At 41.4% G+C, this 23780-nt stretch overlaps 2 protein-coding genes across 4 annotated transcripts in view; one reads left to right on the plus strand and one right to left on the minus strand.

The window, feature by feature from the left end:
- Positions 1 to 13840, minus strand: part of arhgef25a (Rho guanine nucleotide exchange factor (GEF) 25a) — a 38528-nt gene extending 24688 nt beyond the window's left edge. For 2 of the 3 annotated variants that reach the window (XM_063886932.1, XM_063886923.1), the window contains exons 1-2: positions 13201 to 13840; positions 11972 to 12110 (exon numbers count right to left, since the gene is read on the minus strand). In XM_063886932.1, the coding sequence (XP_063743002.1) occupies positions 11972 to 12110; positions 13201 to 13296 (235 nt within the window). In that variant the 5' untranslated portion in view covers positions 13297 to 13840. Of the gene's footprint in view, positions 1 to 2831; positions 3362 to 11971; positions 12111 to 13200 lie in introns of those variants that run through there. The other variant, XM_063886937.1, reaches the window with a different exon arrangement.
- Positions 13841 to 18333: 4493 nt separating this feature from the next.
- ankrd33aa (ankyrin repeat domain 33Aa) lies at positions 18334 to 23209 on the plus strand. Its single transcript, XM_063886938.1, has 5 exons — positions 18334 to 18566; positions 19903 to 20220; positions 20348 to 20477; positions 20561 to 20701; positions 21169 to 23209. The coding sequence occupies exons 2-5, from the start codon at positions 19963 to 19965 to the stop codon at positions 21966 to 21968; spliced, it is 1329 nt and encodes a 442-aa protein (XP_063743008.1). The 5' UTR covers positions 18334 to 18566; positions 19903 to 19962; the 3' UTR covers positions 21969 to 23209.
- The last annotated feature ends 571 nt before the right edge of the window (positions 23210 to 23780 follow it).

Raw genomic sequence — 23780 nt, forward strand, 5'->3', positions numbered from 1 at the left:
GATTTTCACTTTCATTATACCCATCTCTCTACCTGTCCATCTTTCTGGGCTTCTGTACCATGCCAAGCACCACTCAATCAATCAATCGATCAATAATCCCCCTCCCCTCTGCACTCATGTTTATATGTTGTCATATTTGATTTCTTGCACTTGTCAGTCCTGTAAAGAAACTGCAACACACACATTAAAAACCATATACACATTGCCATGCTTATAAAGACTATATGTTATTCCTGTTTCATTACACATTAAAGAAATTAAATGCGTGGCAGGATAGTCCATATAAGGCCACAGAAAGCCATTGATTTGCCAGTTTTCTGACGCACTGCAGTCCCTTTTGTGCATTAAAGTGAGTTGAACAGAAGCAGTACTGATGGTTACTGATGGACATTTTGGACAAATCATTTATTATTACAAGAAACTGCAACTTCAAGTTTGGTAATTGATTTGGTAATTGCTTCGTGTAAATGTGTATGATGTCAGTGAACATGTGAATAGAGGCGAGAGACACAAACTCAAAGTGTGTGGCATAATGGTATACTGCACAGTGTATCATCATCCAGCCTCAGTAAGTGTTATTATGCCAGGGAGTTAATCATGCTGTACACTATCATTTCCTCTTAGTCAATGGGGAGGCTTTTTTTGGATCAATGAACAGTGCAGATGCATCGTGAACAGTTCATTTGGATACAATAGACTAACAACAAGTCGCCGGGATGAAAATGACTGTGAGGAGGAAATGGTGCTATTATTCACATTGGAAATCTCGCAGCTCACACCAAGTCATTAGTTTGCATCTGGACCCTGATTATCACAGCTTTGAGAAAGCAGTTAGCAGGTGTTTGTTTTTGTTTTTTAAACTCCCTCACAGTCCAACATGTGAAAAGCTTGACCTACTAGTGCATTGTGGCTATCAGAAGAGCTGAAGACCTTGGCAAGTGAAGTCAGACCTGCATTGTTCAGTGTTTTTCCTGTAAACACCACAACAGTAACAACAGGGTCCTGGATGTCAGTATGGTTCCTGACGCAGGTAGATCCGGTAAATTAGTTTGAAAAGGTCAAATGTATCAGATAAAAAGTCAGAACAGTTCTAAGGAGGAAGTGCTATTAAAGTAAAAATGGGCACTACAGTTTCCCCCTGACGACATGTTAGTTATAGAAACAGTTTCACAGTATTGGAAAGGAATGTATGCGAACTCCTATAGTAGGACCGAAACAGCAGTAGCAACGTATAAATGCACTTTCCATAAGGAGGTTTTAATGAGCACACGGATTCACATTAATAGTTAAGTTACTCTAAGAGACTACTGTAATTGTATTATGTGGTTTCTCCAGAGGGGTTGGAGTGCTCATGTTTCTTCTGCTCCGATTGTAAATGAGATCAAGAGGTTTTTCTTCTTCTAACTCTATATATAAATACGAAACATCTTGTTATGTTAGACCAAAACAGCCTCCTGATACATAAATGGTTGTTTATACAAATCCCACCCTATCGGATTGTTGCAATAATTCTCTTATTGTATGTTTATTGGGTTTTCTTTAAATAGCATGACATGTTTTATTCTTTCACTCCCCCACATGTTTATACACTATGATCTAAGCGTGTGTATATTTGCTATGATAACATGATAGAGGTACAATGGGGATCTGCAGGCTATGGAAAAGGGAGAATATCCATTACATAAGAGATTAAAGTGAAGGAATCTGAGGTATGTATCCAACAACGCTGGCCAATAATCTGCAAACCTACTTCATGAGCCCCCCCTGCCCGCCCATGTGCAGAGCCTCAGCGGGTAGGTACACTGTTTATCCCTTTGATGTTGGCTTTAAAAAAGCTTACAAACACATAGTGTGGCACCACAACAGAAACTCATTTTGTGCTATTAGTTTCCGCTGTTGTTCCAACTTTTCTTTGGAGTTAGGGTCACAAAAGGTCACGTATGTGCACAAGACAGCAACAGGAAGACAGAGAAGAGATAGAGGGACTTGATTTACAGTAGTTCCTTCTCTCAGTTAATGTTACGGGGAGTCCTGAGTTTTGTAAAAAAAAATAGGGTATGCCAGCAGCCTTCTTATAACATAACATGCCACCCGCTGCTTTTACTCAACCACACTATTCTTATAGACTGCTGCACTTCATTACAACAAACAGGAGGGTTGGAGAGAGAGAAGCAAGAGAAATAGAGAGATTACTTCTGTTTTGCTCAGGGCAGGTTCAGGGTAAAGTGATGTTTCAGCTGTGTTTCATCCATCCACGTGCTGCACATACCTGACCAACACACACTCATCATGATGAAGACAGACACTGTCCAATTCCCACACACACACAGTCCTCTCTATCGCTCTCTCCTTCCTCTATTTTTAATGGAAGAATGTGTGATGCATGTCATCTTTCGTCTTCCTCACTGTGTAGTCATGTGTACAGACTTTTTTTTCTCGCATGCTCTGATGTGTATGAAACACACATCTGTTGCTTGAGCTGGAGGCGAGAGGATTGAAGCTAACACTTAAACCATTAGCATACGCTTGCAGGAATGGAGGGAGAGATAAGGGAGACGTGGGTGGACAGCTGAGAAAATGTGGAGAAGAAGAACGAGTGAATGTATAGGTATTAAATGGAAGGAGAGGAGTCATCGCTTTGGTTCAGTATGATCACCAAAAACACACACACACAAGTAACAACTCTCACACAAAATCTACAGACTCTCAGATCCATTTTGTGCAGCATCAACCTACAGGCAAAGAAAGTTAGACTGAGGATGACAAACTTGATAAGAATCATGCTTTTTCTGTTTCGGTGAGTTTGTTTCTGTAATTGTAACGGCACTGACCTCTGACTCGGGCATAGCAGCAGCCACACTTGGCCAGGACTTTACGGAACAAGTGTTGGCAGCCACAGCCTCGGTGGTGGCGATGGTGATGGTTGCCCCCTTTCATGCTGTTGAACCATGGGCGAAGGTGGGCATGGCCCGGCACTTTCTCTGTCTCCCTTTCTTCTCTTAGTCTCTTTTAGCCCCCCTCTTTCACCCTCACCCTAGTAGAGGTTTACTCCTCAAAGTGTAAATCCCCAAAAAGGTGTCAGTTGATCCTCCTCAGTTAACTGCAGACAGACTTAGAGCCCACATCCAGACAGGGAAGAAGAGAAAGAGTCCACAAAAGCAGCAGCCAAGAAGAAATCCACTCTGACAGGGTTTTTCAGCTGGTGAAAAACAACCAAGGAAACATTCCAGCAAGCTTATCGTTATCTTGAATGTGCTTCCCTGTGCCCCGTCTCTTTTTCTGTTTTTCTTTTTGGTGCTGAGCACTCGCCTCTGTGAACTGCCTGGTCAAATGACAGACTGGGAGACTGCTTCAGAGAGAGAGAGAGAGATAGCAATGGAGAAAGAGAATAAGGGGAGGGGTGAGAAGGGTGGAGTCTGCAGCTCTAGTTGCTGGCTATTCCAGGATAAGGTTCCCACTCCCCTTATTTTCTCTCTTCCCGTCTTCTGTTTCTCTCCTCTCAGCTGTTTTTTCCCTACTCCCTTCTGTTTCCTCGCTTGTCGGCTATCCTTAACTAACCAGCTTCAGCAGCAGACAAAATGCCACTCTCTTTATTGGAAATCTATCTCTCCTGGAAATAGTAACACCAATGTCTGTAATGATACATAATGCTATTTACAGAGAGGCCATGTCGGGGCGGAGGTGTCATGTATTTCCCAGTAATGCAAAGACAGTGTCATCAACAGCGTCTGTTAAACAGTTTCATACTGTGTGTGGGACGGCTCCAAAATTGACTTCGGTGTTCAGTTATGATCATTGGGCCGGCATAGCAAGGGCTTTTTTTTCATTTGTGTTTCCATAGAGGGAGCAAATGGTCTCAAATTTCACAATGCTGGCATGTTGGTATTCTTTGTGTGTGTGTGTGTGTGTGTGTGTGTGTGTGTGTGTGTGTGTGTGTGTGTGTGTGTGTGTGTGTGTGTGTGTGTGTGTGTGTGTGTGTGTGTGTGTGTGTGTGTGTGTGTGTGTGTGTGTGATTTAGAAGAAGAATTGAGTATGGTGGGTCAGTCTAACCAAAGGACACTGCATATGTAGTTTGTGGTATCAAAATATAGCTATATAATCAAACAAGGAACCTACACACCTGAAAAATCAAGGCACTTTATCATGTCCAAAAAACGTCCAGATGCGGTTTTCAGGCCCATTTACAACCCTATGATTTGGTCATAGAATGAAACAATCTGAATTGCCTTATTTGGGGGCTCATTTAAATAACTATGATGAGCTCTGCTCTGATTGGCTGGTTTACATGGCGCAATCCATGGCTGCCTCAGAGCCCACAGAAGTAAGTGAAGTTTGCGAAACTGTGAGAGATGAACCATGGAGGCTGTTCGCATCCAACCTTACATTGGAGATTGGAGAGCAACGTTACGGAGTGGTAAGTGTTAGCAGTAGCGGTTTTGGGCATGTGCGAAGTGGGCAGCCGCCCAGGGCGGCATTTCGTGGGGGGCGGCACGAGCGAGCACTTAAATGTTGGGGTTGGACTACCGTGTGTTACGTCACACACAGGGATTGTTGTAATTCGCCCGTTTTACGGCTGTGATATGCATATTCATGATTTGCACGTGAAGGAGGTTACAATGGTGTTTGAGGTTCACGGTATGTCAGTTCAAAGTACCGAACTCTCCTTATTCAATTATGCCAAGGTAAATACAGTTTTTCATTCTATGGCACCTTTAATGTAATTGACAACAGTGGTCGATGTATTAGAATCAATGGTATACTTATTCTGACCAATGGCTATATATCATCATTTATCCTCAACTGTACGCTCAACAAATACACCAAATGAGCATAAACACAAATAGTTTCCCTCATCTGTTCCAGACATCCACTATAGGACTATCCATTTCTGTTTTTCACTCTTTTACTTTAATTTTATACAGAAAACAACATGTTTGTCTGTGTAGCACCTCACATACATTTGTGTGTATGTGTGTCTGTGACTGAATGAGTGCTCAGTGCACACATGGACATAGGGTACATGTGTGCATACCTAATGAAAACACAGCACTGTATCCGTGCCCATACACACAATTGACGCTCTTCATTTAGCTTTAAACATCATGGATATGTTGAACCTGAAAGCTACCGAGGTTCTGTAATTGCCAGCATAGCAACACACTCTCAAAGGAGTGCGGCTTATCAATCATCAACATTACATTATGACTGATCAGCCTCTTTACAGATGACATCATTCTGTCCATATGCCTGTATACTACCTTTATCCAAGGAAACAACTCAAGAAGTAACCCACATGAGCAGGTAAGCAATAAAGGTCAGTGATGATGCTCTTTTGAAATACTGCATGTTCTGAGACCAATTATTTTCTGATCAACGAACAGCATTTATTTTGCCCGAACCCTCTGAGCTTATGAATCAGGATGTGATCTCATCTCACTTTTGCAGCACTCATCACGCCATGCTCCTTTCACACAATCTACCATCCGACTGCACGCATTTTACCAGCCAGTTGCTGCATCAAAGACGAGTGCCCACTCAGGTTCCTCTTTGTTGGCATCAATGGAAACAAGAGAAGGCTGAGTACCGGCTGGCACTCAACAAATGTGCACGCATACACACAAACATGAACATCCCTGCACTGTCAAGGGCTTCAATGGTTGGCAGGGAAGTATCTTCAGCATCCATTTCTGCACAGTTACAAGGTGGTGGCAGATTGGCGTCAGGATGTTTCTGTCATCTACAGGAAACAGTCAGAGCAAACAGAGAAGCCTGGACGCCTCGCCCACTACCGACACAAATGGAGTGCGCACACACAGATTACAGTCCATTTGCCGAGTCTGTATCTTGGAAACACACACACACACACACACACACACACACACACACACACACACACACACACACACACACACACACACACACACACACACACACACACACACACACACACACACACACACACACACACACACACACACACAGTAGCTTTAGCATTGACTCTTTCAGCATCACTCACAAAAACAGGGGAGACTGAAGAAAAATGTAACATTAGAAAGTTCTCAATTCTTCCTTTCCTCCCCCCTCCATCACTCCTTTTCTTTGCTTTTAATGGATGCTATAAGCAACTGTGATTATAGGGGCAATTCACCAGAGTATTTAACCGAGCGGCTGAATGTCTCCACTTGTCTGATGCTGCTGATAGGGCTGCTGACTTTCTAGGCATAAAAGCACAATTCAAAAGGAGGAGAAACAACAACTTTGACAGCAAAGACTTAAGAACAAACAAGACAAAACGAAGATAGGGATCCAAGGGCAAAGCACTACAAAGTGAGCAAACGCTGCCTGAGCTGTTCCAACACTGAAAATACAGCGGAGAAGTAAAATGTATTTAAAAAGCATGACATGGACGTAGAGGAATCTTTTCATGTGCTCTAAACTGAAGGGATGCCAGAGTGTGTTTCTATAAGGCACCCAGTAGGGGGCATTTGTAATTGTTGCTGATTGGTTGCTTCACTCACTTGAAAGTGTTGTTTCCACTTCTCATTGACTCATATTCTTCTGTGATGACCGCGTCATAATGTCTGGAATACTAAAAATGTCACGGTTAAAATTTCAGGCACTATGATATTGAAATGAAATTAAAAAATACAACTGAACAACGTATTTCTGTGTATCAATCATGATGTTCAACACCTACAGTATACATTTTCTTACATCAAATGAAACCTTTGCATAGGTGAAAACCAAAATAGACCCAGGAGACATGAGCGAAGCCCTGACTGTTAACAAAAATATGGAAAAAATGTTCCTCCCCTGTTTGAAAGGGGGAGCAGTGTATGTGAAGTGAGCTCTAACATACATCATTTTCCTTTGCTCTTTCACTCGCTTTTTCCCTCCTTCCCCCAAACGAGAGACACTAAAGATGATTCATCTGCACACGTAAGCTTATGCAGACGTGGAGAAAGACACCTACAGTGCTGGAGAATGATCAAATCCATACATATATGCTCATGCCGGACTCGATGTAAAGGCTTGTCCTATCTATAAGCACGCGAGTAGACGGATGAGTGTGTTTTTGTCGTAGCCAAGCAGGCCAAACAAGGAGAATGATCGTCTTTCCACTCTGGGTAGGAGATAGTGGGAACATTTAGGAGACATGTTCAGAGGGGAATCTCGAGTATGATTTATAGATGTAAATTAGCTCATGCAAAAGAATGCATTTTTCTAATGTTCTTCTGTATTGACATTTGTGGAATACAGATATACTAAAATAATACACATTGCTGGAGTAAACTCAATGTACCATATCAACACATACACACTGGCAGAAGGAACAGACACTTATACAGATTTCATATGACACCAGCATGCATACTAATAGCTACAGCTAGTTTAAGTTCAGCAGATATGCAGTAGCCTATACGCAGTGTGTTCCCCAACCCCCTACTGACATTAGCCTCTCCTCACCCCATCAGCCAGCTGAAACCCTGCCAAAATAAGCTCACTTAGACTTTCCTTCCTCCCTCTCCCTCGCTTTTCCTCCCTTAGTTCCTCTCTCTTTCTTTCTCCCGTCATTTTTCAGCTGAGCGCCAATTAAGGCAAACTGGCATTCTGGACAAGCCGGTGTGAGGGGGAGTTTTTTTGGGCTTTTGGCTGATGTCCCATTGTGGAGCAGAAGTCACAGTGTAACCTTTCTGTGCTGCTGGTCTGCAGAGAGATGCTGTTTTTGTCCAATTAGACTAAAATACGCTTATGGGTATGTTGCTCTGTGTTTGTGCATGCATTTGTGTGTGCAGTTTACTATGAGTACCACTCAGTACCTCCCACTATTATACCTTAACATGCAATGCAGCTCTCAGGCAGCAGAGCTCTGCAACTCACCGGGGGGAGGAACACCACCTAGGGAGACATGTTTCTCACAACATCCAAGATACTCATGTAACACTCACGACTACGAGCATGCATACAGAGACAGTTTGAACATTCACACAACAACACATACTCCTTGTAATCTGTCCCCATACAGCTCTCCTTTAATAAACAAAACAATGGTGATAGTACTTAAACTGGAGCTTGTCAGAGTTCTCCTCCTCTACCTGACCCACAGCCTCCCTCCCTCTCTTTATTTCTCTGGAACCACTCTGTGAACCTTGCTCTAGAAGCAGCAATGCTGAGACTCTGGGACTGCTGCTGACTCAAAGCTTAGGCCTGAGCTAAAACGCCACCCAAAGGAGAAAATGTTAATTAAACAAAAGCAAACCCAGGGACCACACATGGAGAAACACTGCTGCTTTATCTTTGATTAATAATTACTATGACCGGGGGGGTTTTAATGTCAAGGGAAAGAGATTTTCTGTCAGAAAAAGGGATTAAGAGTCTTTAAGCTCAATTGAAATACAGTTTGAATCATGCTGCAGTTCCTTAATACAAACTGATTTAATAAATGCAAATGATTTGTATTGAGTGTACCTGGTAAGTTTGGGAAAATATTTATGTCTGTAGATACATGTAAAGTGTGCACACTTGTGCCTGTGTGTCACCATCTGCCCCTTTCCTTCCAGGTCATTCTGTGGTATAAACGCCAGCTGTTCTGCAGATCAGTGACCTGCGTGATGTTCTGACTGACCAACGCCTTCCAGCTAGCCACATTTGGCTAAAACCACAATGTGAATTTAACTCATAATAAACACAGAATTCACACATATGGTTTTACTTTTGATATTCCCATTGTCATTAATCATTTAAATCAGCATCAGTTTTCAAATGGGTTGCTCGGTGATAAATCTGCAGAGAATAATCACATGAATAAGACTTATAGAAAGTTTAGGCATTGTGTCAACATCAATCTGACAGAGACATTTTAGGGCACAACAGACAGCTGTTTAAGCACAACATTTTTTTTTTTTTAAATCCACACTCTCTGCTCACCACCAAACAACCAAAAGATACAGTTATAAACTGGCAACTAAGAAGCCAGATATTTCTCTCAACAGTTGGGAGGGACCAAGAACGAAGTCGATAGAGAGAATACTAGACTTAAACTCCATCAACTCCAAAATTAATGATAATGTTGCTCTGTTACTGTTGGATGTGTAAATAAAAACTGTACCTTCAACTTAAAGGTGATGAAAGCGGTAGATCTATAGGTCAAAGTTGCAGATAACAGAATCAAGACTGTTCTATGTCCAATGTTTACAACATCATTAATGGTGCATTGCAAAACAGAACACAGACATTCCTTAGGCGAACATTTCAAATAAGAATGAGAACATGGTCATGTCTTGACATGCCTCCTGCATTATGATAGAGGACGTGAGTTATTATAATCACGGAAATAAACATAATTACACCATCCACCAGGCAATGTTTTTCTAATTCTTTGGCCCTTACAACACAATATGATGCAGTTTCAGGTTAAACTCTGCCCATTTAAGGTCAAACACACAGTTTAGTCTCAGGATCCTCTGGGATCCGCACTCCTCCTGGGATGGCACACTCTCATAGCCTCTCACCGATCCCGATATGGACAGAGCCATGCATTGTCCACATAGTTTAACTCACATCTACTCATTAATATAGTGAATGGTAACATTTAATTTTAACTGAATGTATGTGCTAAACATAAATTCATTAGTCTCGATTTTCTTGGGAGATAGAAAAAGAAGCCTCATTCTCTTTAGACACTTACCAAATCCTTGTTTTAATCTCAAGTATTTCAAATCCATTTAATATTTGAGGATTTTATCTGTCAAAAATTGTAATACTATAAAAAAATACATTATTCTTGTTCATTGACTGTCATACAAATATGGTCCTATACATGTTTATCGTTATCTCTGTATGGCTAAAATAATATTATGTTTTCTTTAAATAAGACAATTAATTGGCATAGCTTTACCTACATGAATAATGTGTGAAAGGATCATACGTTGTACAGTATGTCTGTAAACATGACCATTGAGTCAGATGCAACAGTGTTATTTTACCTGGTTCAGCGCTGTTTCCTCTTGATGTGGCTTCAAGCATTTTACCTTGAAAGACACAACATCATAAAAACAAATAGAGCTCGGGCACACATGGCCATCCATCACTGATCGTGTTACGAAACAGACACGAGACACTTAATGTCTGGGGAGGGTGAGAGTGTGATCTATATGGCAGCAGCTCCGTGTAATTGGGGGGGAAGCCAGGTCTAAATACTAAAGCTTGCTTTGAGGAAAAAAAATGTAGTGACTGGAAAACAAAAGCGAGACACAAGGGAAAACAACAGGAGATTATCAGAGAAAAATCGAAAGGCAAACTGCAGTGAGATTCATTGCCAAGAGAGAGCAAAGTAAGCTGGAATTGAGAAAAGGGGGGAAAGGATCTGGATTCGTGGATTTTGGCACTGTCATGTGATTCCTGGGAAGCCACTAGCAGGCATGTTGTGTCTAACATATAACAGATGGCCCTATGGCCCCATGAACCACGTCTTTATAGCAAGCAGGGGCCCCTGCTTTCTTTACTCTTTTCCCTTCTCTTCCACTGACACAGCAAGGGATGGAAACAACCTAAACTAAATGTAAAATCTCTGAGTTCCTACATGTTTGCAGATTGACTAATTTAATCAATAATAAAATAAACATCTATGTATATGACGTGTGTAAAAGGAGTTTTCTTTCTCATCAAAACTATGATACTAGTGATTTTGTTATGGTTTGATCGAATGGAGAGCAAATACATTAAAATACTTCTCCTGACCTATGCTACAAAGATGTTTGTATCTTGTTGTTGTGGTTCACATGTTTTTTCGTCTTGTGCTTCATTGATTTTCCATGCAATTTACCAACGGGGGAAATTGGGCAATGCAAAAACAATTGAGGAAGAGAACTTGTCTGCGACTGGAATAAACAATCTCCTTTGCCGTCTTCATTCTTCCACATGGCCCTGAATAATGCATATCTTTACTTTTGTTTTGCTTTTCTGAGCACTGAGCTGTGCACTGAAATAATATTTGGAAGCATTAACCTTAAAAGCAGACCCCATCCGAGTAAGAACATTACAGATAAGCATCAATGACAGCTTCCTTTGGCCTCACTCACACCCTTTCTGTACTCCATGTACTGCTCTGCACAACAGTTCGTGGTCCAGACACATGGTACTCGCCACCAAACCCCCCACATATACACACACACTCCATCTAACCCGAACCCGGATCCAGCTACAAAGATCCTTTTGTTCCATTCCACTCAAGGAAAATGGAAATGCACGCAACCCTTTCACAGCAAAATCTGAATAAGTGTAACCAACAATGTTAGGGCAAAGGGGAGTTAGCTGAATCACTTTTCTTGCCCAATCAGGAAAGTTTTGCGTGTGGATACACACAAGAACTCTTTCTCTCTCAAAGATACTTATGTATGGTACATTACAGCAAAGCAATTTACTGCTATCAGTGCTAATAGCGGATACAGAGGGTGGAGTTTAATGAGAGTAAACTACCAACACTCAGGTGACTCCAATCTGGTACTTTCCCTGAAGTTATTACTGCCCTAATGACCACTATCAGATATGGCTGATGGGACTCCGGACTGTTTTCATCAGTCTGAGTTCACATATGGCTAACATGCAAGAATACGCTGAACTGAATCTGGCTGCAGCCCACGTGGCACATACACACTTATTGATTCAAGATTGATTATTCATGTCACAACTCTTGAATCTAGAAATGTTCACTGCTTTTAGAACGTCAACAGCTTCATGGACTGCGGCAAGGAGTTGTTCATGAAAGTGATTGAGTGGCCGAGCAGGCTGCTTCACCGCACAGAAATCTGAGACGTTTCACACAAAGAATCAAAGCTGGGGCTGGAAGTTTGTGTTTCGGTGAGTCTCTAAGCTCTGACTGGTTTGGTGAGGGCCAATGTTTGGACTAGCATTGTGGGTTTGGGGTCACAAAACGGTCTGTCACGCTCATTGCAGCCCTTTCAGGTCTTACCTGTTCTTTCTCTCCGCTCTGGGTTTTCTGTTGTAGTGGGCTGCTGCTCCCACTCCAGCCCCTCTGGCTCCCACTGGCCCTGCACTGGCCCCTTCTCCTCCTCGCTTGATGGGAGGTCCAAATCACCCCCCTCTGAGAGCTACACACAGAGATGCCTTTGTCAGCGGTGGAGCCCTGCTCTCAAGGAGGAAGTGATGGTAAGATTATACAGAGTGCCTATGGTCACATAACCACAACACATTATACCAGTGGCTGTGTTTTTCCACTATTCCCTGCATCTTCTTCATCCTTTTCTCCATTACACACTGAGCAAGAATGCAATAGAAATTGTTGAGGTCCAACTTCTGCCACAGAGCGTGGATAAGAACGTCTCGTCAGACAGCACTTTTAATCTATTTAAAAACCCAAAGGCACCGGCATTAAGGTTAATAAAGTACTCCTCTGCAGAGCGTATTTTCATTTACCACTCTCTGTCTGGGAGGAAATGATTAATCAAGATGAACATTTTTCAAAGAGAAAGAGGAGTTTGAAATGAAAAAAACATTTGGATCTTTTAGTACACTCTGACCTCTGTATGTTGATCCTCCAGGTGTTGTGATGAAACCTAGATGCTGCAGTTCAATCCAGTTCATTAAATTGAACTTATGTAGGTTTTTACAATTGGTTTTGTAGTTCTGCAATTTAATAGAATTAAAAGAGTATTTCCTAATATTTTTAAGAATCCAAATGTATTTGGCTGTCATAGATTCATCCGACCAATCAGGTAACACATAACTTGAGGTAACCAGATCACCTGTAACGCAGACCTTTTCCTTTTGTTAGGCAAATAAACAATAGGAAGGAAGAAAGGAAATGCATTTGCTGGCTTGCAGTGGGGCGTTAGACCTACATTAGTTTGTTTATGGTGAGATTGTCTAATCCCTACAAATCTGTTTCCTGTTCTGAACCATTCAAGATTCCTCCTAAGCAGTGAACAGAGACAAGCAATCCTTCCATTCCTCTCTCTTTCCTCTGTCTGCTTCTCCGGCTGAATCATTTTAGTTTTATGACCAATATATAGAGATGACACAAAATAAACCAGCTATGCAACAATATGTGCCACAGATAAACTAGAGCCCATGCCCCAGAAGCCCTTAAAATACCTACTAATGTGCTTTTTTCATCTACTCTAATACCTTAATGCTTTTATATAAACAGTCAGTAAACACACAAACAGATCTACAACTCACCCACTGTTGATTGGGCATAGCCACGGAAGTAAGCACATCAGCCATGGCCCCCAGCATCTGGTCAGTGCGTCCCTGGCTCTTCTGTAGAGCCTTCATTTTCCACAAACAGCAAACAAAATCTCGCCTCAAAATACCTCCTCTGCTGTTGTGACCCTTGGTCTCTCTGGGTCCTGTATCTCTTTTGTCACCCTGTTTTCTGCTCCTTCAGCTCTTGTCTGATGGAGCAGTTTAGAGCTGTGCCACTGCAGCCCGCCTTGTTCCAGCCTGACACACAGGAAACCTCACGCATATGAATAATTGATCCTGGAAGAAATGGGCATGTTTCGGTCTTGACAGGAGCCTCAGAGCTCTTCCCTGATTGGCCCTCTCTCTCTTACTTCCTCTAATTCAGATACAGGTGAGCTGGCTGGAGGTGTCTCCAACTCTGGTTTAGTCCAGTAAAATTATTTCCACTTTGCGCTCTCAAAATAAGGTTCCTCTTGAAAGTCTGAAGATTTACTGGGCCTTCCTGGTCTCTCTTACTTAATGAAGTTGTAGTTGGAAGTTGAAATCTCCTCCTGTCCTTCTGACTGAATGCTGAAAGTGTGAGCCGTGACTTCAAGACTTACCACATCACCCTCCCTGGAATTCTTCTTTCTTGTTCTTCATTGGCTATAAAGGGTCACCACCCCCCTTTCCAAAACCTCTCCTCCTTCCATCATTCTTGCTCTTCTTTCATATTTTGGTCCTTGTCTTCACCACCTGGATCTTTTAACCCTTTCAATATCTCTTTCTGCTGGTCTTTCTTTGAACAACCCTGGCACCATACACTCTCTGGTTATCTTTGCCCATGTCTCAGGCAGTGACACATGGATTGTGTGAACCAAAGCAGCGGGGCAGCCCCAAATAAGGTATGACTACACAGCCCATGAAGCTCAACTATTTAAGAGACTGTCCCCGATTGCACACAGACACACACACACACACACCTCTTAAACTGCTGAAATACTGATTACTGAGTGAAACCAGTAATATTTGTTTCTGGTTAAGTGAATGATTATTTGTCATTATAAGTTGAAAGCTTGGCTGACAACATTGTTTACTGACAGATTACAGTCCATTTGCCGAGTCTGTATCTTGGAAACACACACACACACACACACACACACACACACACACACACACACACACACACACACACACACACACACATACGATCCAATTAATTTGGTGAACATTAGACAGCAAGATTGTTGACCACCTTTCACTGAGAATAAATCTGTATTAATATAAAGGTTTGATCATTTATTACTTAGCCTCAACGTAACGAGTCCCATTGATTTCAAAGGTTAAGACTTGGTCAACAATAGTAGCAACACAGAGTTTCAACAATTACCATACAAAAGATTTGACTAATATTACAAATAATGTAGGCATTTGAAGATAGATAAGATCAGCCTGTAGATTGTTCCATCAAGTAGGTTTCCAATTTAGTTCTGGCTTTGGGAACAATCATTTTAAGTTGCCACTGATAAAGCTGCTCTTGTACTCGAATATCACATATACTGATGATACTCAAAAAGCCTTAGCAGAAGTGGATGCTAAGCATAGTTTGACAGTTTCATTAGCATAGAAAACTAAAAAACAGACAACCAAACCTTGTGGCACATGATCCTAATTGTTTTATATTTATTGTTTGGATTGTTTCCCAAGATTTTGGTAGGGTTTTGTCAAATATTAAGAAAGATATTTCCAATGCTTCACATTATATCAAATGTGGGGTTTTTTTCTAATTGCTTTGGGTATGTTGTAGAATATCTGCCTTTCATCTTTATCGAGAACATTTAGTTCCCTCTGAGAAATATTGTACTGGCAGAGATGAAAATGTGAGTATGAGGAAATACTAAGCTTGGAGTTGGAAGAAGCAATGATTGCTTTCAACAACCACTTTGTGATCATACAAAGTTTCCACATCACTCACACTAGCCTTTAGCACAAGCTCAAGACTGACTGGACACATCAGAATCACTTTCTCTAAACCAGGGCAGCTCGAAGTGAAGCAGGGTGTACTGGGTTCATATCAGGCTTATATCATTCCCTGTCATCTCGCCACTTGCACTTAAAAGGCATGAAATGACAAAAATGAAAAGTATACAATGTTAACCTGTACTGCATTGCTTTCATTTAAAACTTCTCTAACGATTCCATATGGATAAAACTACAAGGAATCTTTCAAAAAAGCTGAATAGGTTTTGTATTTCTCTGATGAGCCAGCATATCACCTTGTTATATCAGTCAACTCCATTTGTCAACCCCCTTTCAATATTTTTGCAAAGATTATGCACAACGAGAATTTAAGGAATAGTGATTTTTTACATTCTATTACTTTTGTACTTAATGATTTATTGCCCTTCCCCAACACCAACCCAGCCCATTGCAAGTTTAATTTTGTGCTTTTGAGTAAAAGATAATGACTCATGTGTGCAGTATTTGTTACCTATGCCTTAGTCAGCCACGATTGTATCAAAGCAACAACAACAAAAACCACGCATTACACCTTTAGTAATGTTTCCTTGGTGTTTCCTTCCATACACCTGATCCCTCCCGGATGAACACTTTTAAAGAAGTACCATAGAGTGGTTCTGTCTGTTAACCTGTTGAGTGAACTAATATAGCAGATGATCGTAGAGCGACCTAAGTAGAGACTGTCCTGTAGAGACTGCCAGCTGTCTAATATTAGCCGAGCACATGGCTGTCTTTAGCATCAGTCACTAAGCTGGCTAAACTTAGTTTGTTGCTTCACAAGCTTCTTTCCAAAGTTATTTTGCTCTACGACTGACCTCTGCTGGGTACTCTGCTGCCTGGGGAGAAGTTGAGCTGTCTTTTGCAGCGATGATTGAATAACTCTGTGAGGAATTTGCAGAACAGGAGGAAAACAACTGTTACCCTAAAAGGAAAGTGTGAGCACTATCAAGAGACGGGAGTTAGAACTAAATGTTCTTCAACTCACACACATAAGATGAGCAATGTTTTGAAAAAACATTTTGGATTTTACTTTGTGATAAACACAAAATGCTGCTGGTGAAGTATGCTGTGCTTCCCTCGTTGGTTAAAGCTGTGAGATAAGTCAACAGTAACACACACACACACACACACACACACACACACACACACACACACACACACACACACACACACACACACACACACACACACACACACACACACACACACACACACACACACACACACACACACACACACACACACACACACACACACACACACACACACAGCTACCCCACCCTGTTTGCCAAACTGACTTCCCTTTCCTCTGAAAGTCTTCCTATCCACTTGTTTTGACCTTTCACAAGCTATAAATCTTCACCCCAATCATGAGCTTTCTTCTACTTCCTGTGTTTCATATCAGCGAGGAGTCAAAACCCACCTCAGGCTCCTGTGTCTAAACATAGCACCTTTAGATTAATGGGTCAGGTTAGTGTGATGCTATATCTGGTCGGATGCTTTACAAACGAACAGGCAGTATGATAAGGAATGGGCTGGGGTGATTGATGGTATTTGGTGGGATTAAGTATAGTTTTGTGACCACTTCAGATGGCTGGTTAACTCTTCAGAGCACATCAAGAATTATAATTCTCCACATCAAAATGCTTTTGAGTGAGCATCAAATTTGTCACAGTGCCTTTTCTAAGTCAAGACAGAGCTCTACGGTAATGGTCATCTGATATTGAAAACGTTTTTCTGGTTAATAGTTATGGCACAAAGTATCTAATAATACCTGTTGATTTTATTTTATGATTAAACTGCAAAATAAAGACAGTGAAGTAAAGAGCAAACAAGAGGTGCCAAGTTATATGTCTGTAGATATATTTGAAGGGGATATAGAGAGGGAGGGTTAGGGTTAATTTCAAAGCTATTTTAGACATGAACGGTCTGAATATCATTTTTAATTACATAAACAAGGATCATGGCTAATCGCTGCAAGACCCAGTGTAATCAGAAGGGGGCAGTAGTCGTCCCTCTAACAGAGAAAATGTTGCATAGTGCAGGTTTCATTCACATGTACAAAGTCACTATCAGGGTTAATCTATTAACATGCACCTTTTAAACCATGTGATTGAGTCTGCGATGCTATGAATAAACCTGGCTACACAATATTCCAGTCCACGTGTAGGATTCGGCTGTCAAAACATGGTCACAATCCAAACAGGGCTTGAGGCCTTGAACCAATGTGAAACTAGTTTTTTTTAAAGTGTTCAAGTGTTTTCCTGTTTTTTATTAATTGAATATTAGTTGTTTGAATTTGTGTTTTTTTTTCATTGGCTCGTTATCCGAGTCAACAGGCAATTAAATTAATGTTTGATGAAAAGGTGAATACCAAAACAAATAATCAGAATCAGAAATACTTTATTTATCCCAAACTGGGAAATGTTTTGAATATGTGTTCTCTCTTTTGATCTTATGGGTTTGTTAAAAGCAACATTGTGATAGAGATAAAACTTGTCTTCTTTGATGTCCATTGTGCAAGCATGCAGATTTTACAATCAGTTGCTCCTAACTATTAGAGCATCTGTGTCTGCGTACCATGTGTGTTCATGTGTGCAGAGCATCTTATATTTGAGCAATTGGGTGTATGAATCACAGAATGCCCATGTGCTTCTTTGCATGTCTGTATGCGTCATCCCTGTCATTGGAATGATTACCAGCAAAGCGCCATGGCTTAGAATAACAGCAGGGTTAGTTAGTTGTCCCAGCAAATGGATTTCCATGGGAAAACAGACCCAAGATGCTGCCTCCCATCACGCAAACACATTGAAGTTAATCAGGCAGGGGGTCCTCAGCAGAAAGACATATTTAGGAGCCAGAGCCTCTATGATTCAGTCACCACACTGATTTGGACGGTTAGAAAAAAAAATTTCCTGACACAACAGATGGGCAGCAGAGAGCTGTGGATGGACTGACTCGGGGAGCTGAGGAAACAAGTGAGCAGGAGAAGAAATAGAGAGCAGACTGACTAACTAACAGACTGTAAGGGGAGCACAGTTGGCTGCTGTTGTTTCTTTCTCTTAATCCTTAAATCTTCTATAATAAGGATGAGAAGGAGAGAGCATGTTGCCTGACTTAGGACAGCAGAGTCTATGTTGGGACCTGGACAGATTGCCGGCTGAGGAGGCTAACTGGCCAGTAGGAAAGATGAAGGGAGGGAGAAGGCATTCAGCTGGAGTCAGTTTGGGAAACCTAAACTTTAACAGTTTCTATCAAGAGACAAGAGGAGGAAGCAAAGTCCAAAATATGAAGATGGTTTGACCACTGCAGAAGACAGAAAAAAAGAGAAGAAGAGTAACCGATGGCTGGATTATTTTAGGGTGAGCATTTGCTATCACTATTTGTTCTATAAAAAGAAAATGACGACATGATGACAAGGTGTAGATCAGCAGGAAGTGTAGGCCACAATGGAAGAGTAAAAAAGAGAGCATCTGTGCAGAAGGAGAAAGAGAGAAATGTTTGTGTGATAGTGATGTACACTCTACATGGCACAATGCTGAAAAGGAACATGTGTTTGTGGGATTAAAGGAGTTGAGCTATTCTATTTGTTAACAATAGCTTTTCCAAAAGATGCGTTTACTCTTATAAATTGTCAGCAGGTGCTAAGCTGCTTTTGTGAAATCTGGTTGCCTCATGTGGTTATTGTGCAGTGTTGTATGCAAAACCAAATCACACTCCTTCCCCTCAGCTGCTGCTCCGTCAAAATATTAAGAATGAATACGTTTATCAGGGTCATCCCTGGTTTCATAAAAACAGAACATTTGTAGTTTTTTTAATGTATGCCAGAAAACACACTGGACCCCAGTGCACTTACACTGCAGTATAGTGTGGCATGGTTAGGACACCATGACAGATGCTGTCACTAGCTTCTGGCACCATATGGCCTTTCTCAACCCACTACACTCCTCCTACTATGCCTTCATTCACACGACTTTCACAGACTGAGCTTCTGACCATTTCTACAGTTTTTCTGGACATTTGTCTGTACCGGTATTTACTTTTAAATATATCCATGCATCTCTCTCATTTTTTTACATGTTTCCGAGTTTATCCTAGTGATTGTGCTACACCCTTTCTTCTTCTTTTTTATAAGGGGCGGAGCTAGTGAGCAAATCTAGGCAAACAGCAAGTTGTTAAAATCAGCTTATCCTTCTTGTAAATCACAGACTTACGGATCAGCAGCTCAAACAGCCTTACAAACAAGTCATCAGATCTGTCAAAAGGTGGCACAAAACAAAGTTCAGTTGTTAAGGATATTTCTTTTGCCCAGAATTACTTTTTTTGCAAACACATTTTACACAAGGATTGACTTTTGACAGTATCTGATTGGAACACAATGTCAATTTCTACTCTTTTAAGACCTACAGATTCCTAAATTAGCAGAATAAACTGTGAGTTATTTTCATTTACCATTTTAGAAGGTTTAGCAGCAAAACACTTCAGATGTGTTGTAAAACAAGTAGGTGTTTGAATGGTCCAATACAATAGGCATACAAAGTTTAACTGTGTTAAGGCCTGCCCTTCACTGCAGCCCCCTTTGGTAACTGAGTTCAGTGGTAGTGCAAAGTTGTCTCAGCAATTGGGGAAAATGGTGGAAACCAGAGAATGTGTTCAATTTGTTTCCATTATAACAACATTACTATTTTCCGATTCAAGATGTGGGTGGTGCACAACAGATCTGTCACCCAGGTGTGATCCCAGGCAGAAGGAGGTCCAATGGCCAGTTCAAAGTATGACCCCCACCTGGGTGATGGCCCATCCGAGGACTCAGAGATCCTCCTGGATGATTCGGAGTCAGGGAGTGTGCTTTCGGATGACTCGGTGCTTCCCCAATATGAAATGGAAGGGAAGTATGCAGAGCCGGCTAAAACGCTGTATGAGGCCTGTGCCAGGAATGATCCCACATCCCTGCTCAGGATCCTGGAGAGAGGAGTCACTAAAGACGAGGCTATGGACCTGGACATCAACGGCAGGGTGAGATGGATTTCAATGTTCCTTTTTAATCACACGAGAAAAGTTACTTTGAAACAGAGGGAATTTGGGAACAGACAACTAATACTTTCATAAAAAGGTACATTTATTTCTACCTTGACCCCCTCAGAATGGACTGATGCTGGCTGTGGTCAAGGGATTTGTTGACATAGTCACCATGCTGCCCACATGTCCATTAATAGACATCAATCACCAGGACAATGATGGCAACACTGCCCTAATGATTGCTGCACAAGCAGGTCAGTCTAAGACATACACAGCTCATAAAATCAACATTTAGTATGGCCATATTCATATAATGTTGTTGTTTATTCCAATGCAGGCTTTGTCACCATTCTAAACTTCATCCTTAACTTCTACTCTGGGGTGGACACTGAAGTCAGGGATCCCCGTGGCTTTACCGCCCTCATCAAGGCAGGCCTGCAGGGCCAGGCAGAGTGTGTGTCCGCCCTGCTAATGCATGGTAAGTGTATGGTACATGAGACTTGCTATAAATGTTCAGCATTTCATAATAGATAGAACGCTTGCACAATAGATTTATTTAGAGGCAGTCTGCCCAGATTTTTTAATTGGTGCAGACCTTCATGCATGTTAAATATCTAATGGATGAGAAGAAAGAACAACATGGATTCAAGGATGACAACTATGGACATAGTCTTGCTCCAAGAATGAGTTGAAGCAAATCCAAAGTACCTTGGCCTGATGTTACTGTATTTATCATTTTTTGTAATGTGGTGTAATAGCCTGATTTACTTGTAGAAGTGTTAACAGTTTTCATCTAGTCAATAAATTGTGCTCCAAATGTGACCACATGGTGGGGTAATTTTACTGAAGGAGCGATTGATTTACCCAAGTCCTTCCGCCTCCAGGTATTAAAAAGCGTGTGTTCTTGTTTTAACAGTATATTTTCTCCGATTTTTTTATGTGCAGGTGCAGATATGAATGCTATAGACCTGGTGCAAGGGAGAGGTCTGTATGACTGGGCCCTTAAGACAGGAAGGTTTGAGACTATTAACAGACTACGCCGCCTGCAGGTGCATCCTGTCGCTGTGCAGTTTTGTGAAAGTTACATTCCTGAGTGGCCTGAGCTGAAGCTACTCGTAGCAAAGGCCACCGCCACCAAAACAGCTGGTCAGAAGCTAAGGCAGTGCTTAAAAGACAACTTCTCTTTCAGCTTCCCTCATGACGCCCAAGACAATGGGGTCATGGACCACATGGTGCGGATGACCACAGGCATCCACAGCCCCCTGATAGCCACTGCTTGCCGTCCACTCTGTCCCTCGAGCCCCCCAGAGATTGGCAGGCGACGGTTCGCCATCCCTGAACTGCTTGAAAAGCACAACATCAAGGAGTTGGAGGAGAGCACAGTGTCCCACAGTAATGGCTCTGTTACCACCTCAGATTCTCAAACTGGTGTGTCAGCCACCTATATATCTCTGACCTCCTGCTGCCAGCAGCATGGCATTGAAAGCTTTATCCCCCGAAGCATGGGACAAAACAGCATCTTCCCCTCAGGCTGTATTCCAAAGATTGAAGTGACAAAATCTGGGGAGCCAACTCCAAAGAAAGAGAAGAAGAAGAAAAGGCAGAAGGGCTACCTGGAGCCTCCTATCTGGAAGTACAAGGAGGCAAAGGAGGAGAAAAAGAGAGAAAAGAAGCTGCAGCAAGAGAAAGAAAAAAAAGACCAAGAGAAAAAACCAAAGGGCTCCAAACATTCCAACAAGAAATGAAAAACTAAGCTTTATTCTCTTTTCCTTTAAATAATTTCACTGTGGTAGTGAAGTCATGCATCAGGAACAAGCATGTGATCACAGTGTGGCCCATTTTAACAGAATACTTGTTTTAGAAAACAGGTTTGGGAGGGGAAATCGACAATGTAAACAATGATGGATTTTTAAATCTTGTATTTTCGGATGAGAAAACTGGAGTGACTTGAATTTGCTACATGTGATGTATTTTTCTGAACCTTTGGAAAGCTGAAAATCCTTTTAACCAAATGTTATTTGGTTTTGGAAATATACAGTGTCATGTCATAGAATGGCTGAACCCTACCTCATAAATTGACAGATTGTAGGGGATGCAAAGAAATACTGACCAATCACTTGCAATGACATTATTACATTATTACATTTTACTTATCTGTGTATCGTGGTCTCTATGCAGCATGCTATTGTTGTATTTGACGGAAACCAAAGAAAAACAAAGCAAAAGCAAATACTTTTTATATGATCAATGGCCACATACATTTATGTTTAGAGTTGATCATGACTGCAAGGGAAAAACAAGGGAAAGAGACAAAACATCTTCAAGCTATGTGCTTTGCTCCTCCAAGCCACGTGCTCAAACAGTAGCGCTGCTGACAAAGTTTCAGAAACAGGAAGCAAATCGCAGCTATATAAAGCCTTGTCTGTTTGAGTTCATAATTTGAGTTCTGTCAACAAGTATCATTTTAAAGTCTTTCCAATCTCCTCTGTTTGCAACATGTAATGTAGCAACTACCGGATGCCTTTATTATGTCTACTTAACAGGATTTTAATACACCAGACTGGCTGTGTCACATGAGGGCTTAATCAGTGAACATACAGTAAAAAGGAAATTCATCATGTCTTTTGAGACTGAGACTACCGGTGCTTTGTGTAATATTTGATGGGCTTTCATGGGAGATCGGAAATGTAGCTTGCATTATACGAACAGCAGACCACACTTGTGCAGAGTAACATATGAATAGAAACTAGTTTTGCACAATGCTCCTCAGGAAATCTTTTCTTAATAATCTGTTTGTCAAGAAATCTCTTTGGGGTCCTAACTAATAACTCAACAAGCCATTACTGCAATACCTACATTTCAACATATAATGTAACTATTACAGAATATAATATGTATACAGATATTGTTCTTACAAAAAATTAGAGCATCCTTTTGAGACACACAGAAAAAAGTGCGAAACAGACCAAATGTGTGTGCGTGTGTGTGTGTGTGTGTGTGTGTGTGTGTGTGTGTGTGTGTGTGTGTGTGTGTGTGTGTGTGTGTGTGTGTGTGTGTGTGTGTGTGTGTGTGTGTGTGTATGCAAGCTTGGAATAAATGTACTGACCTTTTCAAGTGAATGTGTTTGTCTTCACTGCACTTTACTCGGATAGCACGGATCTGAAAGAAACACAATAATGTCGGTGTGGTTAAAGGACATATAGTGACTTGTTAATGAACAGTTAGTGAACATAAATGGATTTTCAACCAACTGCTCTTACGCAGCTCCCTAAAACACTTCTCCATTGTATGACGGGGACATTTTGTATTTACACGCTATAAATGGAATACTTCCTTAACAGGCATTCACGTGACAGATGAGCCACTGGCACATAACCTTGGTTACTCTCTCACAATAAAGTAACTTTGAGCTTCTTAAGGAAGCCTATAATGCGCTCTCTGGTGTGGCATGAGGTGGCTTTTAAACCCCAGTCTGTAATCTTTTAATCCAATGTGCAGTGTCATTACATCACAATAAGCTTTAATTGGTGGTAACATTTATCAAAATGGCTAATTAA

Source organism: Eleginops maclovinus, chromosome 1, assembly GCF_036324505.1.
Source record: "Eleginops maclovinus isolate JMC-PN-2008 ecotype Puerto Natales chromosome 1, JC_Emac_rtc_rv5, whole genome shotgun sequence".
In the NCBI taxonomy this organism is placed as follows: Eukaryota; Metazoa; Chordata; class Actinopteri; order Perciformes; family Eleginopidae; genus Eleginops; species Eleginops maclovinus.